Source organism: Cryptomeria japonica, chromosome 1 (genome assembly GCF_030272615.1).
Source record: "Cryptomeria japonica chromosome 1, Sugi_1.0, whole genome shotgun sequence".
In the NCBI taxonomy this organism is placed as follows: domain Eukaryota; kingdom Viridiplantae; phylum Streptophyta; class Pinopsida; order Cupressales; family Cupressaceae; genus Cryptomeria; species Cryptomeria japonica.
The window spans coordinates 61281071-61299253 of NC_081405.1; the positions used below are offsets into that span (position 1 = coordinate 61281071).

At 37.2% G+C, this 18183-nt stretch overlaps 1 protein-coding gene across 1 annotated transcript in view; it reads left to right on the plus strand.

The window, feature by feature from the left end:
- The window catches only part of LOC131063225 (probable copper-transporting ATPase HMA5), a 30008-nt gene extending 25408 nt beyond the window's left edge, over positions 1–4600 (plus strand). The window contains exons 4-8 of the mRNA XM_057997023.2: positions 62–1453; positions 2244–2498; positions 2629–2751; positions 3055–3537; positions 3780–4600. Coding sequence (XP_057853006.2) covers positions 62–1453; positions 2244–2498; positions 2629–2751; positions 3055–3537; positions 3780–4196 — 2670 coding nt within the window. The 3' untranslated portion in view covers positions 4197–4600. The remainder of the gene's footprint in view (positions 1–61; positions 1454–2243; positions 2499–2628; positions 2752–3054; positions 3538–3779) is intronic.
- Positions 4601–18183: the final 13583 nt, after the last annotated feature.

The following is an 18183-nucleotide window of genomic DNA, read 5'->3' on the forward strand; positions in this document are numbered from 1 at the left end:
TTCATAAAAAATGATTTTTCTTTTTTGGGTTATGTTAAAATTGCTTTGCATGCTCATACAGGAGGAATTGATCAGAGAGACCATTGAAGATACTGGCTTTGAAGCCACCTTAATGGAAACCGATGACGAGGTGTCTGTAATAGCTATATGTCGGCTTCGTATAAAAGGAATGACATGCACTTCTTGTTCTAGTACTGTGGAATCTGCCTTGGAAAAGGTCCAGGGGGTGAAAAGGGCTGCAGTCGCTTTAGCAACAGAAGAAGCAGAAATCAGATATGACCCCAAACTGGTTAACTACAAGCAGTTGATTGATGCGATTGATGACACTGGTTTTGAAGCTTTTCTGATTAGTACTGGGGAAGATACAAATAAGGTTCATCTCAAACTAGAGGGAATCCCCTCAGATGGTAGAATTAAATTAATTCAGAGTTCTGTTCAAGCTTTACCAGGTGTATTAGATACAGAATTGGATATGCAACTAGGGAAACTAGTTGTGTCATACAATCCAGAAATGACTGGACCTCGAACTTTCATAGAAGTGATTGAGGAGACATGTTCTGGAAACTGCAAGGTAACTTTGTTTCAGCCTGGAGGGCTAGGAGGCCCAGATAGAAGTGAAGAAATTAGTCAGTACCGTAAGTCTTTCTTATGGAGTTTGGTTTTCACTGTACCAGTATTTGTCTTAGCCATGATTTTTATGTATATTCCAGGAATTAAAAGAGGGCTAGAAATAAAACTGGTGAATATGTTGATGCTCGGACAGCTTTTAAGGTGGATTTTATCAACTCCAGTGCAATTTATCATTGGTAAGCGCTTTTATACTGGAGCATACAAAGCTGTACGTCATGGCTCTGCCAACATGGATGTTTTGATTGCCTTAGGAACAAATGCAGCTTATTTCTACTCGGTCTACACAGTATTGAGGGCTGCAACTGATGTGGAATTCGAAGGTACTGATTTTTTTGAAACCAGTGCAATGCTTATCTCCTTCATCCTTCTTGGAAAGTATTTGGAGGTTCTTGCTAAAGGGAAAACCTCTGAAGCTATTGCCAAGCTAATGGATTTAGCACCTGACACAGCTACTTTACTAATTCATGACAATGATGGGAATGTTGCCTCAGAACGTACAATTAGCAGTCAGTTGATCCAACGTAATGATATAATCAAAATTTTGCCCGGTGAGAAAGTTGCTTCAGATGGATTAGTTGTCTGGGGACAGAGTCATGTCAATGAAAGCATGATAACAGGTGAAGCTAAGCCCATTGCAAAACAAATTGGTGATGAAGTCATTGGCGGAACACTGAATGAAAATGGAGTGCTACATATTAGAGCTACTCATGTAGGCTCAGAGACTGCTATATCACAAATAGTTCGACTTGTTGAAGCAGCACAAATGGCTAAAGCACCAGTGCAGAAATTTGCAGATAGAATTTCAAAATTCTTTGTACCATTTGTAAGTAACCATATGCATCTTATAGTAGTTTTATGATTAGACAGAAACAACTTAAGGCCACGACCTAAGTCACCAGGTTCGAATTCGAATTTGAAGTTCGACAACTTTGAAATTCGAATGAAGTTCGATGAGGGAAAAATTCGAAATGTATAAAATTCGAATTAAGTTCGCCATATGTATAAATATGCCAGATATATTCTATAAAACAACCAATCTTTCATATGGGGGATGCTTCCATATGAATTGCTAATAAGGTTTATTGTAAGTAACATCTTTATCTCATCTTATGAGAATAACAGAATCACCAAATACTGGAATACCTCACTGATTGGGTAATCAATTATCATCTTCAGCATTTTTTTTCTCATCCTAATTGAGGGTTCTAACAGACATAAATATCCTAAACAAAGAACAGGTTAATGGGTTTTAATCAAAGAAAAGAAGATGTGTTTAAAAAATATTAACAGAAGAAGAAGGCCAAAAATTTATTAAAAAAAAAAAAAAAAAAAATTTTTTTTTTTTTTTTTGGAGTTCGACGAATTTTAACGAATTTTTTTTTTTTTTTGAAGTTCGGCGAATTTCGAACTTCAAGGATGAAATTCGGCCGAACCTGGTGACTTAGGCCACGACCATATTTGAATTTTTTGTCATGCTTGTAAGTGAAAATTGATTCTTTAACTGTTTTGTGTTTATCCAACAGTGGTAGATGAGAGAAAGCCGAACCCCATCTTATTTCATTTTTTTTGTTTACTTTGTAACTATATGTTGTACTTTTGTACCCTTTATGTAGGTCATTGCAATTTCTTTTACCACCTGGCTAGCTTGGTTTATAGCAGGAAAAATTGGTTCATACGCCAAGTCTTGGATCCCATCTAGAATGGATGAGTTTGAACTTGCTCTTCAGTTTGGCATAGCTGTTGTGGTTGTAGCTTGTCCCTGTGCTTTAGGTCTTGCAACACCTACTGCAGTCATGGTGGGTACTGGAGTAGGGGCCAGGCAAGGTGTTCTCATCAAAGGGGGTGGGGCACTTGAAACTGCACATAAAGTAAGCAATTTATTTTCATTGAGAATTTTGTCATTAAATTTAAGTTTCTAAGTTCTGGGGAATACAAGGTTCCTGTTTAAAATATGTTAAAAATGGTTAGTTGATGACTTTGAGGTTTGGCTGTGTGCAGGTAAACTGCATTGTATTTGATAAGACGGGAACACTCACTGTTGGAAAACCGGTTGTTGTTGGCACGCACCTCCTAAGAACCATGCTCTTACGTGATTTCTATGCAGTGGTTGCTGCGGCTGAGGTAGGGCCTCAGATGGAACCTGGTTTTTCAAACAGCAACCTACTCTGATTATTGCTTGTTTGTTCAGTATCCTTTTCTTGTGCAAATGACAGTGTTAAGCATTTCTTTGTTCAATTCATTGTTGTGATTGGCTCTTGTAGGATAGGTTATGGTTTGGCAGGGGAAACACGTTCCTATGTACTGATTGTTGCAAATAGAACATTATTTTAGTCATTAACTTGATTTGCATCCAATTGATTTGATCATTTAAATATTTGAAAGGGTTTTCCGGATTCATTAGTTGAATATTGCATTGTGTTCTAGGCAAACAGTGAACATCCTTTGGCCAAGGCTGTGGTTGAGTATGCTAAAAGTTTTAGATCAGAAATTTCAGATCTAAGCTGGTTGCCTGAAGTACAAGATTTTGTGTCCATAAGTGGCCATGGTGTCAGAGCTTTAGTGCAGAACAAGACTATTCTTGTAGGAAACACAAAGCTGATGATAGATTCTGAAGTCACCATTTCTGAAGATGCTTATAATTTTTTGAGGGAGGCTGAAAAAATGGCTCGAACAGGAATTTTGATTTCTTTTGATGGAGAGTTGGTTGGAATAATTGAAATATCAGACCCAGTTAAGCCAGAGGCACAAGGTGTAGTGTCCATTTTGAAGTCGATGAACATTAAAAGTATGGTGGTCACTGGAGACAACTGGGGTACAGCAAATGCCATTGCCAAAGAGGTTGGAATTGAGACTGTTATGGCAGAAACGTTACCTGAAGGTAAAGCAGACAAAGTGAAAGAGTTGCAGGTACTTCTAATCTCAAGCACCCTTTATTTAGTGTTGAAAGCATCAGCCAAATATTAGTCCCACTGGAGTCTTTTGGTTGAACTACCCAATTATAAACAATTTTTAGGTTATTACCAATTTGCAACGAATATTGTAGTTTTTCTTTTGAAAAAGCTGTCCAAAAGGTTAAAAATACTCCAAGCTATGGCAAAAGTGTGTTTAAAATTGATCCAAAGACCTCACGTCCTCTCTTAAATCTGCAGATGTCAGGTATGATTGTGGCAATGGTGGGTGATGGCATCAACGATTCACCAGCACTTGTGGCTGCCGATGTGGGAATGGCAATTGGTGCAGGTACAGATATAGCAATTGAAGCTGCAGACATAGTATTGATGAGGAGTAACTTGGAAGATGTTATTACTGCCATTGATCTTTCAAGGGTCACATTCAAACGAATCAGACTCAACTACTTGTGGGCCTTGGGTTATAATGCAATGGGAATTCCTTTAGCAGCTGGATTATTGTTTCCATTCACTGGGTTCCGTATTCCTCCATGGATTGCAGGGGCTGCCATGGCAGCTTCTTCAGTGAGTGTTGTTTGCTGTTCACTTTTACTGAAATATTACAAGAGGCCAAGGAAATTGGAGACGCTCCAAATGCAAGGTGTCAAGGTTCAGTGACATTTGGATCACATAACAATGACAAACAATCATGGTCGAGCCAAAAAGTAGTTTGTTGTTATTGACCAATGCTAGGTCACAGAACATTGCAGCATATATGTACAGTTCTTATGCATTATTTAGAAAACTTTGGGATGCATTTCAAACACCGCCTGTCATGTAAAAATTTGTTTTCCTTTAGGATGAAGAGCATAGCGATTTGGTGGTTTAAGCGATTCAACCAGCATGGTAATTTGGTTGTTAGAGTGATTCAGCCAGAATGACAGCCAACCAGCTATGTACACGTTGTAGGAGCACCAATGATATGATTGTTCATAGGCAGCTTGAGAATGTGATCTGTTCCTGGTCTCTCTAGTGCAATTTTGTAAATTGTTTTCTGTGATTTGAGAAAGGCACTTACACTACTTGTCTACACATACCATTTTTAGCCTTTGTAAGCGTTTTATCTTCTCCGGTTGGGAAAAGGGGTTTAAAATTTTAATTTAAAAAAAAAAAGCATATATATTAATTTAGAAGAGAAGTACAATAATAAATGCTTGGTCAAGTAGTGCATAGAAACAGTGACAAAGTGTTCTCTAGGGGAAAGGAGTCAGTAGTGGACATAGTGGACATAGGAGCCAAAAACAAATGGTAATGGAAGGTCCATTAATAAATATCAAATATACCAATAGTGGATAATTTTTTAGTTTTTTTTTTACCATAATTAGCCCATTACTGGGACATTTGTTGACCACTATCGGGTCATTTGTGCTTAACTACTGGGGCATTTGTCCACTACTACTGGCTATTTTGAGTTATCTACTATTGGTGCAAAGGTGATTATGTGTTGGACCACACTTTGAAATTTGTACTTTTTGACCTTGTGCACCTAACGAATTCCACAACATGCATCATTACTACCCACAAGCCAAAACAATAGCTTTAAGCAATTAAGTCGTATACGGAGAGAACAAAAAAAAATCGTCAAAATCAGATGAACCTTTTAGGAGCTTAAGATGCACGAAGTTAGCTATGTCCACTACTGGCTCCTTTCCCCTAGTAGTCAAGACTACTAAAGGTGATAGAGTTCGAACTTTCAAAATATTAATTTATAAAAAAAAAAAAAAAAATGTATATAAAGTTGTTTAATTTGTTTTTGATATTAAAAAGCAATAAAATAAGGTTCCTAACCTTTTTATACTAAAGTCCATCGACAACATTAACATTAACGACACATAGACTAACAACTGACTAACACTAAATATCAAAAATCATAAAGAGTCTTAACCAAAAAACTAAATGAAATAAAGTTTTAACAACAAAGACCAAAAGGTGTAGAGAAATAAAACCAGCCACCCAATGGCTATTTGAGCACATGGCTTCAATCATCAGTAAGGAACTTAAAGGGTTTTTCAACATCATTGCCCAGGACTTTCTTTTGCATCAAGCACATGAAGTGTCCAACTATGCATCACCTTCATATTGAATTTGGAGACACTAACCATCTTTTCTTCTATCTCTAGCACCTTCTTCCTCAGAGCCTCCAAGTCTTTTGCCATAATCTTATAGTTGACACAATTGTGCTCGCTCTCCCCCTATCGAATGTCTTCCTTTTCTGGTAATACATCTTGGGTCAGGTCCAGGGATTCATTTTATTTAGAGTTGTCACTAGTTGGTTTGTCTGAACAATCTATCTTCCACGTGTCGTCCTCCTCATCTTCATCCTTAGCTTCCTCATTGTTTGTAGCTTCCTCCTCTGATTCTTCCTCATAATCAACTAATTTCTTGCCTCCAGTTTTGTTCACCGAGCGATCGGCCAACCTATTCAAGCATTTGCGAGCGCTTCTGCTCTTACCATCATCTTCAACACCCTCCTCTTCACTAGCCACTTTCTGAATTGTGATTTTGTACTTTTTAGCCAAGGGTGAGGGTCTTTGGCATTGCATCTTCGGTCAGGTCCAGGGGTTCATTCTGTTCAGAGTTGTCACTAATTGGTTTGTCTGAATTTATGTCTTCCACATGTCATCCTCCTCCTCCTCATCATCCTTAACTTCCTCCTTATTGTCTGCAGCTTCCTCCTCCTTTAATTCTTCCTCATAATCAACTAATTTCTTGCCTCTAGTTTTGTTCACCGAACGATCGACCAACCTATTCGAGCGTTTGTGAGTGCTTTCACTCTTACCATCATCTTTGGCACACTCCTCTTCACTAACCACCTCCTGAATTGTGATTTTGTGCTTTTTAGCCAGGGGTGAGGGTCTTTGGCATTTCATGAAGTTGTTTAATTTGTTTATATACATATGTCACTAGTATTTGTAATTGTGAAATTAGCATGCTGGTATTAATTTTCATTTAGTTTTCTATCCATTTTGATGTGAATGTGGTAATGCAATAATGTATTGACAAGTGACATGCTTTTACATTAGACTTAGCTCACAAGGTCTCATATAAGTATTCATTTTCTACTTCAAAATCAACATTTGATCTCTTTAAATCATTTCTAAGGGATGTAGGATTGATTTAGTTCAATTTGAATGAGTGTAGAAATGACCCCCCAAATCCAAGGCATTAAATTCAAATTTAATATTTCTTGTCTCCTTTTACTAGCCATTGTGAGTTGACCTAGCATACATTTGATGCGACATGTTGCTACATGGTACTTACAAACATTCATTGTGCATTACAACATACAATGATTATATAGAGAAATGATATGAACATGCCTCAATTCTAAAATGTGATAAATAAATTGAATTTGCACCATCATCATATAAGCCATTTACATGTTTGTGAAAGGTAACTTTGATATTTCCCATTGGTTCAATCAATGTAGAAAGTGTTTATGTAATATTAGTTTACTTTCATTTGTTATGAGAACATGTTCAACTTGGGTCTTAGGTGAGGAAAAAGTTTTTGAACTAATTTTGTTTTGAGAGGGATAATGTGTAGAGGAGATATTTGTTTCAAGGAAGATGGGAAATATGTCTATATTGGAGATGGAACATTTCAATCATACAATATTTTGAGCTTTGAAAGTTTAAACTAGACTCGTTTATAGATTGAAATTTGGGTTGATGTGTTTTTTATGACACCTCGAACACAAAACAAAATACTAAGTGTTATATCCTCCCATGAACGAGGAAACCTTATATGCTAAATGATGTGATCAAGTAAGGTTACCCCAAGGTTTCATTAATCAGGTCTTGACAAGCAATTGGATAGTCTTAGCAAAATGATGTGATATGCTGGTATCACAAAAGGACTTACACTTATGTAAAACAGTTGGAACATGGAAACTAATTTTACTTCTACCAAACAAAGATCAAAGGGGAAGGGATAGAGAATCTAATCTAAGACCTACCAATGCAAGAAATGATTGTTGACTTACTGAAACCAAACCAAGCTTTGCTTTGTCATGAGGAAACAACTACACAAAGATGGTGCAATCTCCTAAGGGTAAGTAAACGATTTTCAAATCACTTATGCACATCAACACCATGAACAATGAGCAGAGAGCAATTGAAGTTAAGCTTTCAATTGAGTTCAAACTCATCATGCACTGCACTTTGCAATCAACAAACCAGAAATAGTATGAACATAAGAGGTTTCACCATTAATCAACAATAGAATCTTTCATTCAATTAATCAATTCCATGTAAAAAAATCTAAAACTTGAGAAAAAAAAATCATGCAACATGTTGAAACAACACACAAAAATCTACCATATCTTCAATGAAAATCATATGTTTCTTCCAACATAGGCTTGCCAACAAGTCCCGATCTCCTCCTCCTACTCTATTCTAAATATATTCTATTCTCTATTAACCTTTACAAATGAAAAGGCAAAGCCTTTAATAGACTTTGAATTACAATTCAAGGGCTAGGATTGATTTGAAATCAATGGCCAAGATTTGGACAACAAAACCCTAATGTGGGGTAATTACAACTACTACCACTTACATTTGTTGGGATCCAAGAACACTGAGGGAGTGGGGGGGGGGGTGGGTGAATCAGTGTTCTACCAGAATGGAGAAATTTAACCTTATAAATACAACAACTCAGAAATTGGTAAACATAAAAGCATATAACAATAAGCAACAATGCAACCACAAAGTGAACACCATAACACCATAGATTTATATGTGGAAAACCTCAAAGAGGAAAAACCACGATGGGATTGGAGACCCACAATATCTATCCACTGATCAGATGAATAAATATTACAATAAGGGGTTTGCACATGCAGGAAGGCCAACAGCCTAGAGCACACTGCTCATCACAAAATGAGTCTCACTGACTACATAAAACATCGGACAACAATCCAGAATGAAGATTTAACTGCAAGTATAGCATCTCCCATGCTTGAGTACAATTCTAGTTAAGCTCAATACCAGAGGCCTAAAGCCTCTTCCACAAACCCACTTCGATCACCTATGATCGACCAAGTCCTCTACATGAATGATTGTTACATTATTTGTTTGCGTACAATAATCTCATGATCTCCTATGATCTACAAAGAGATCTTACATCATATTTATACCAACCCGGGACCTAAACAATTAGGTCGGCCACCTAAAAGATAATACAATAAATTCATAACTTAAACCCGCAATCTAATGATCAACCAAGTCAGCTTAGGCCGAAAACAATGTAAACCAATCTTTAAATCCCGCCGGTAACGCATCAGGAAGATCAACCAGCATGTTACAGAAACCAGTCCATAACCTAGATAACACCGAATAACCACCAGACCTATAATAGGTCTCCATAAGCCAAATGAAACACCACGAACAACTGGAACATGAACATAATAACCATCAGCATCCTGAGAACTTACTAGAAGCTGCACCAACACCACTTATGCATAATATCAAAAGATCTTCAACAAACCTCTGTCGATGAAACCCTCACTGATAACCCAAAGGATCGCAAGAGCTAGTGATAGCTTCCCGATCATCAAATCTCGAACCAACTGAATGTGATACACATCAAGAACACACGAATAACCAATCCAAACCAATTCCATAGACCAAAGCATACCAGAGCATATTGGATCAACACGATCTTACCAACCAAAAACCAATCATCCTATCGGGACCAACTAGATACCGGTAAACAACCAAATCAACTAGTGTTGACATTAATAACAAACATCAATGCAACACATAATCAATTCCTCCTAATTGCCAACAACATTTAATTAATATTTAACCAGTGATATGATTACACAACTTTGGACACTTGTCCTTCCCCTTGAATTTAGACCAATGAGAAGTGAGGTAAGACATAATAAATAATATTTAAATGTGACTCCACATGTCACTTGATCCTCCTTTGATGAGTTTGGTTCAATGCACCTAGACATGCTAACTTGACATCACTTGATTGGTCAATGATGATCAAGTGCCACCTCATATTGCACATATCCCTAGAAATATCTCTTGATACTCAACATTTTCCAATTGATTGATGTGATTATTTATATTCCCAAATTGCATCATCTTGATGATCAAGTTTCTAGCTTTGATTAACTCTTCTAAAACTATCATTCATCCTTGATCGCGTTTCACTTTTCCATCTTCATGTTTGGGAATATGTTGGATATTGCTAAGAAGTTTTCTAGAATGATGTGTTGTCATTGATGTCAACATATTCTTCTGTGTATTGAACCTCACTAGAATAATATATTATCTGCTATCCCTACAGCTGATGAAATTAAAAAAATTGTTTTTTCCTTTCAAGGGGATAAGGCTCCGGGCCCGGATGGCTTTCCCGTGTTTTTCTTTCAGGAATTTTGGCATATTGTTGGGAAAGACACGGTCAATGCTATCAAAGAATTCTTTGGTTCTAGAAGAATTCTTAAGGAAATCAATTCTACCTTTATTGCTGTAATTCCTAAGGTGGCTGGAGCTGATTCTATGGGAAATTTTAGGCCAATAAGTCTTTGTAATTCCTTTTACAAGATCATTTCAAAAGTTATGACTTCCAGATTGTTGGTTGTTCTCCCCTTTGTTATCTCTGAGGAGCAAAAAGGATTTGTCCCAGGTAGGCAGATTTTGGATTCTATTATTCTTGTGCATGAGAATATCCACTCTCTTAATGCTGCAAACAAAGAGGGATTCTTGATAAAATTGGATCTGGCAAAAGCCTATGATAGAGTGGAATGGCAGGTTCTTTTCAAGGTTATGGAGGCCTTTGGATTTGATGACAAGGTAATTAAAGTTACTAGAGGATTGATATCTACTTCAAATTTCTTTATTCTTATAAATGGATCTTCGTCTAGATTTTTTAAATCTTCTAGGGGCCTTAGGCAAGGAGACCCTATCTCTCCTATTCTTTTCACTATATTGGCAGAATGTATGAGCAGACTGATTCAAAAGTTGAAAATGCATAAAACCATCAAAGGGTTGCAACCCTCTTCTGCTAATGTTTCCTGTACTCACCAACAGTTTGTTGATGATATAATTTTGATGGGATACTCTTTTGTTGGTGAGGCTATTTCTTTCAAAGGTGCTCTCAGTTCTTATTCCTTGTCTACTGGACAACAAGTTAATTGGGAGAAATCTTCTATTTACTTCATAAACACCCCAATTTTGAGGCAACAGAGGATTGCTAACATTATTGGATGTAAGGTGGAGCTACTCCCCTCTACTTATTTGGGTCTCCCTCTTGGTTTGGTTCCTCCAAACTCTTTCTGGAACTTGTTAATTGACAAACTCAACAAGAAATTGGCAGGTTGGAAAGGATCTATGCTATCTCAGGCTCGTAAGCTTCAACTTCTTGAAGCTACTCTTCAGAATCTTCCTGTTTATGCTCTTAGCTTGTTTAATATACTGGTTAAATTTGCTGAAGCTTTAGAAAGAATTCAGAAAAGATTTCTTTGGTTAGGGGTAGAAGATAAGAAAAGGATAGCTTTGGTTTCCTAGGATAAAGTTTGTAATCCTAAGTGCAATGGGGGATTAGGTATTAAAGTTCTCAAAACTTTTAGCAAAGCCTTGCTTGCTAAACAGATTTGGAGGGCTTTTGGTATTAAGAAAGATTGGAGTAGGGTGTGGTTTGATAAATATATACATAACCAGCCAATTCATTCTCTTCTATACTCTGAAGATATCCCTGCTGGTTCTTTCATATGTAATAGTATGATCAAATCTATAAAAGTTGCTAAAGCTGGAGCTGGATGGGTCCTTGGCAAAGGTGATAAAATCAGGTTCTGGGAGGATGTTTGGATTAAAGATGAACCTCTCTTTAATCAGGATTGCAACCAATTCATTGATGAATGCAAAAGGAGGTATGGTTCTATGGTTTGTAATTATTGGAAGGATAATAAATGGGTTAGACTTGATGTTATTTATGTTGGATTTTCACTGCTCCAGCAAGATTCACTGTCCTTTTTTGTTAGTAAAGATTCTGACAATGTGTTTCTATGGAAGAGCAATCCCAGGGGTAACTCCATTGTTGCCTCTGCTTATAAAAAACTGTTACTTGGGCCTGCAACCCAATATGGACTAAAATATGGAATAGATTCCTCATTCCTAAAGTTAACATGTTTTTTTGGCTTGCAACTCACAACAAGATTCTTACCATTGATAATTTGGCTCGTAGAGGATTCATGTTTCCTAACAGGTGTGAGTTATGTCATAAAGAGGCAGAATCTGTTGATCATTTGTTTATCCATTGTTCTTTTACCTGGGAAATCTGGAGTAAAGTCTAGATGCAATGGAAAGTTGAATGGGTTATGCACAATAGTCTTAAGGAAGTCATCTTGCAATGGATCTTCCCTACCAAATTTTCTCTCATTAAGACCCTCTAGTCCTTTGTCCTACCTATGACCTGTTGGTACATCTAGAAGGAGAGAAACATTAGAATTTTCAGGGAGGCTAAGTGTTCGTCTCAGGTGGTTTTTGAAAAGATTTGTAGGGCAATTCAAGAAAACATAAATACTATTCATAAAAACAACAAGCAGTGTAGCTATTTTAATATGACTGATAATGAGAAAAGCATCCTCACTGAATGAAATTTGATTCACAAGGTCTGCAAATCTGATATAAAATGTAGGAGAGATAATGTTGTTTGGAGATTTCCTTCTCATGATTGGGTTAAGGTGAATTTTGATAGTGTAGCTAAAGGCAATCCTGGGAAGGCTGGAGGGGGAGGAGTCATCAGAAATTCTTATGGTTTTTGTGTTGCTGCAATTGCCTATCCCTATGGAGTTCAAAACAATCATGTGGAAGAATCTCAGGCAATGTTAAAATGCCTCCAACTTGCTCAGAGTTTTAACTTTAAAAAAATATGGCTGGAAGGGGACTCTCTCAATATTATTCAAGCTATCAAAGGTATTAGTTCCCCTTCTTGGAACATTTATAACATCATTGAGAGTGCTAAAAAATTATTAGGTGCCTATGATAGTGTGTTTATTTCCCATACCCTTAGAGAAGGTAACAAGGTAGCTGATTTATTAGCTAATGAGGGGGTTTATTTAGAGGACACTAAATATATGAGAGAAGTTTCTTGTAAGAAGGGAGTCCGTTAGCAATTATTATTTGATAGAGTCCATGGTACAAGTTAATTTCATTATTACTTTTTTGGGTTCGGATCTCAAAGATAGATATTGGAGTGATGTGAAGTGTCAGTTGATTACCTGTTTAAGGCATTGTGATTATTATAACCGGTGTGACGGGCCTAATCATATTAAGTGCTAGTTCATTTTGAATGTCTTAAAAGTCTATTTGAATAACAAGTAAATAACCCTAATTTTTGATTCCAACGTCTTGTTCCAGAGTCTGAGCTTGATTCCAGTTATCTTGTTTCTTCAGCATTTGGGTATCTCGTGCTCTGTTGAGGGTTTCGACCTCAATAGCCATTACATTATGGGGGGTAATCTTAATCACAATGAGCCTTCCATCTGTGATAACTGGAAAAGCGAAAGGAAAATATGGCGAAGGTTGCACAGATATGGTTTCACTGATTACATGGAAAAACTGCACGGGAGTAAAAAGTCGATGTCACATGGTTTCGCCAAGGGCTGGAGTAATAATAAAGTCACTCTGTTCGGACAGACATGGAAGCTGGATGAAGATTTGGTGGCAGAGGTTACATGATTATAGAAGGAAGGCACCAAAATTTATAGAGATTGCAAGTTCTCGGTGGAAGCTACCAAGAACTTCCCTAAAAGTGATGAAGAAAGGGATCGACTCGCTAAGAAGGACAATGTGTCCTACTACCTCCCTCATCAGGTAAAATCTTTCTGGCAGAAAATATTAAGAGTTTTAATGGAATACCTAACGGTTGATGGTAGGTTTTCAAAGGTTTACAATTACCATTTTGTCATCCTAAACCATTTTCGCCATGGCTCAAAGATTTCGTTGCCCTTCTATTTAGCTTCTTCCCTTAACGACAGCTTGGCCGACCATGCCAAAAACCCTAAATCCTATCCCATTGCTCACCAAAGCCTTATATTGTTAATTTATGAGCATTTGAAGGGTAAAGCTAGGGCTAATAGGGAAGATCCTTTGGTGGAAAATGCCCACATTTCTGAGGGTCATAATGGCTCTGATTCTGATGAAGATTCTTCTAATCTTCCTCTACATAAGAAATTGAGGGTTGGTGATGAATCTAAAGAAGACACAGAAGAGAATGCTTGTTTAGAGGAGGAACAGGGGAAGGAGGTTGATGATGAGGCGAAGAGTGAGAAGAAGAATTAAGAGGCTGAGGGCGAGGAAGAGAAGGTGCAGAGAAAAGAGTATGTTGAAGAGCCAGAAGCAAAGAATAACCCTTATGTCTCGGATAGCAGGAATGATGCTCAACACAGTACAGAGGAGGGAAACCCTAGGTCTGTGGGCTCTGCTCCGGTTATGGAGAACGTAGATTCCATTTTGAATGCTGCCAGAAATGGTATTCTGGAAATGTTCAATTTCCAGAAATGGGTGATTGATAACATCTCCATTATTCAGAATAAATAGAGAGATTTGGATTATAAAATTGACAAAATTGATTAAGGATATCAATACTAAAGGTAAAGAGGATGCTGTAGAGGATACCAGTGAGGTAGAGGACGAAGAAGCAATTCAGGATTGGCCAGAAAAAGATATGATTAAGGGAGATTTGAAGCATCTTGAAGATGTGGTCAAAATCATCAAAGAAAAGGGAAAGGTTGATAACGAAATTATTATCAACCAGATTACAAAAACTGAGAAGGCCTTGAAGAATTTTATGGAGCATGGTCTTGAGGTTTTGAAGGTGTGTCTCAAAACATGAACGCTTTGGTTGCTTGTCTGGAGAAGAACAAGCAGAACAAAGAGATGGTGATCATTGATGATGTGCCGACTACTAGTTCTGCTCCTCATTCCTCCAGACGCGGAAGAAGGCAAACAACTAGTGAACTGGAGATTAAGACTAAAGACACCCATCAGATGCAAGAAAACAAAGACCTGAAGGAAGCAACTAATGCTATGATGATGCTGGTTAAGGATGCGGAAGAGTCTATAAAGATTTTCATTTGACATGTAATCTAGTTTTGGGTTGCCAGTCTCTCGCTGGCTTTTTGTTGTTCTTTTTCTTAGCTGTTGTTTTCTCTGCTATTCTTTTGCATCTTTTCTTTCTATGTCCTATTCTTTCTAGTTTCTTTTATGCTTATCTTCTCGTTGTGTAAGCGGGTTTCAGGTCCCTTAAAACCTGATTTTCCTTAATCAAAAACATATTCTTCTATGTATTCCAATGTTGCAGTTAGATTAAATGAATTGGTTTGGTCAGTGTGTTGTAGATGAGTTGTTGCGGTTTAAAGGGTTTTGAGATAAGTATCTCTAATTGATTCAGTTAAAGTTTTAGTGGTCCACATGGTTTGATCAAGTTATGAGGTCCGATATTGTGGTTGGTTGTTCAGTGTTCTAGTTTTTGCTTCGCACTGTTCCTGAATCGTAATATCTTGGTTTGTGGATTTGGCAGAGTGATTGGGACATTAATATGTGTCCTTAATTAAGATGGTTCATGATTTGGAGGTCCGCAAGTGAATCTTTCAGTTTGATAGTCAGTTCAACGTGTGTTCATGAGGTTTGATATATTGATGATGGAGATTCTAGTAAGTGATGATGTTGCGGTTGTTTCAGGTATAATTCACATTGCTTGTGGATGTTTCTTCAATTTTGATGGTCCACATTGATCTTTGTGTGCATTATTGATCATTTTCTTGAGCCGGTGGTGTTCTTCGTGATATGCAACATTCATGATGATTATAGCGTGTTGTTGATGTTCGTGGTGTAATTATTGGAGGTGCTTTGTGTTCAAGGTTGTTTATCCATCATGTGGGTAGGGTGTAGTAAATTCTTTTTGGTCTGAATATGCATTAGAGTTTGGATTGAGCCGACTTCGTATACATGTTTCATTATTTGGATAATATTCTTGAAGCTGACATGTAGAAGACCTAATTTCATGTTGCGGATATATAAGAGTGATTGATATTATCATTTTTGGTATCAGTGGATGTGTGGTGAGTGTTGGTAATCGAGTGTGCACAGTTTATTGTGCGTAAGTGAAAGATTTATGCTTTAGAATATTGAAGAACAACATAACAGAGTAGTGTAGCAGAGCAGTATGTGATTAAGAGTTTTGTGCTTAACCGAAACTATTTATGGTAAAAATGGAATAACAATATTGAAAGACTAAAATAGATTCAACCACAAAACCCTAGCCTAAAAACAACAAAGATCCACCATAACATATGAAGATTACCTAAGACAGTGTAAATCAACAAAATCACAAAGCTTATACCATCACATGTCCAATAGGGTTTGAATCTCCATTCTTCCTATCTCCATTGATCTTGCTTGATATATTTGCTCTTAGATTTTGTGTGCACAAGAGCTCAACAAAGAACAAAAATGTGGTTGCAAGTAGGCTTGATCGCATATGAAAGTTCGAATGCTAGAATGCTTGGGAGGGATTGATAATGAAAGAAGCATCCTCTTATATAAAAGACATTGTAAGAAATGGAGGGCTAAGATTGAGAGATGTAAGAGATAAATGGTCGACTAGGATTAGAGGGTAGGTAGAGAAAATAAGAAAATAATAAGAGTGTAGGTAGTGTAGGAATTAAGAGATGAATGACATGTGTCATAGGTAGAAAAGGCTAATGAATTAATTAAATAAATAAAGATTTGTTTAATTAATAGAGGAAATGGGATCAATTAAATAAATAAGATATTTATTTAATTTAGGAAAAAGGATAATTTAAATAAATGAAAATATTTATTTAAATGAGGAAACAGGGTAGAAGAGGATTAATGAATTAATTAAATAAATAAAGATTTATTTAATTAATAGAAGACTTATGCTAAAATAATTAAATAAATAGAAATATTTATTTAATTAGACAGGACAATTTTAGGTGTCTACATTTTGCCCCTCTTTGAGACAATGCAGCTTGTCGCATTGGCTCAAAGAAGATAAGATGAACTGATACAAAGTTGCCCCAAGATGGGAATGATATGCCCCCTCGAGAGATTGGATGAAAATGTCTGAAAAGATCACAGACAATCTCTCGATAATAAAAAGAAAGGCTAGAAAGAACTGACAAGATAGGGTAGAGTGAAAGAGTCATGTGATAAAGAAGACTGATTCGGGAGACTAGGGCTAGACCAGTCTATAAGATAGACTACAAGGGAAAACATCCTCATTGTCATCCACATACCTAAGAGATCAGAGTGCAGAGAGCAGTCAACAGTCAACAGCGATGGCATTGGTGCATAGATTCGATCGCGTTCGCCGATATCAGAGGCCAGTAGATGCAGGAGAGCCAGTGAGTACCACAAAACCTCCTTGTACCTTATTGCATTAATTGTTCTCATAAATGCATGTTAGGTAGGTCAATAAATGCACATGAGGTATGTTGCAAAAAATGTCAAGCGGCTCAAAAGATGGGAAGGCACATCTGCGTTGGTGCTAGACGCGTCTGGGTAGGTTAGGCACATTTGCATTGAGTGTAACCGTGTCTATGGTTCTAAAAGCGACTATGTAAAATGTGAGCGCATTTGCGAAATACAGGCGTGTCTGTGTAGGGAAGGCACGTCTATGTAGAACAGAGGCACATCTATGTGTTTCAGGCGCGTCTGCGAAATGCATAAACGTCTATGAAGTATGTAAGCGCATTTGTATCATGAAAGCACATTTATGTCTTCAAGGTTGAATCGACAGTTCTGTGATAAACATACAATGTCGATTGGATAAGCTGCTGAGAGGATACACTCAAATAGGTCATCTAGGGAAGAATAGGATAACAAATAGGGCTAGGATTGACAATTCCATGATAGAACATACGTTGCCAATTAGGAAACTACTCAAGAAGATACACTCAAGCAGAGGCCCTAGGATAGGATAGACCGAGGTACTTTGTGATGAATAAGGAGTACCAAAGAAATTGACAATTCTTGTGATAGAATATACGTTGTCAATTGGATTAGGCTAAAATTGACAATTCTATGATAGAACATACGTTGTTAATTGGATAAGCTACTCAAGAGGATGCACTCAAGTAGGTGCCCTAAAATATAAAATCAACACTTTGTGATGAATAGGGAGTACTACTCGGATAGAGTGCCATATGATAGATATAAGCACTAGGATAAAAAAGAAGCATTTTGTGATGAACAGGGAGTACTACTAAGATAGAGTGCCATATGATAGATATAAGCACTAGGATTAAAAAAAGCAGCACTTTGTGATGAATAGGGAGTACCACTAGGATTGACATAGTTGATTTGCTTGACTACAAGAGGACCTACCTATGCTGGAGTCAGGGGACAGATTCCCTTCGACTCAGGGTTTACGACCAGAGTTGACATTGGAGGATAGAGAAACAGTTGAAGCCATGGGATTACGATATATTATGTATATGCCTGAGTTTCGGGCAAACATGGGATTGCTGACTGCAAGAGGTGAGAGATGGCACTCAGAGACATGCACTTTTCATTTGCTGATGGATGAGATGACAATCACCTTAGAGGATGTGTACAATATA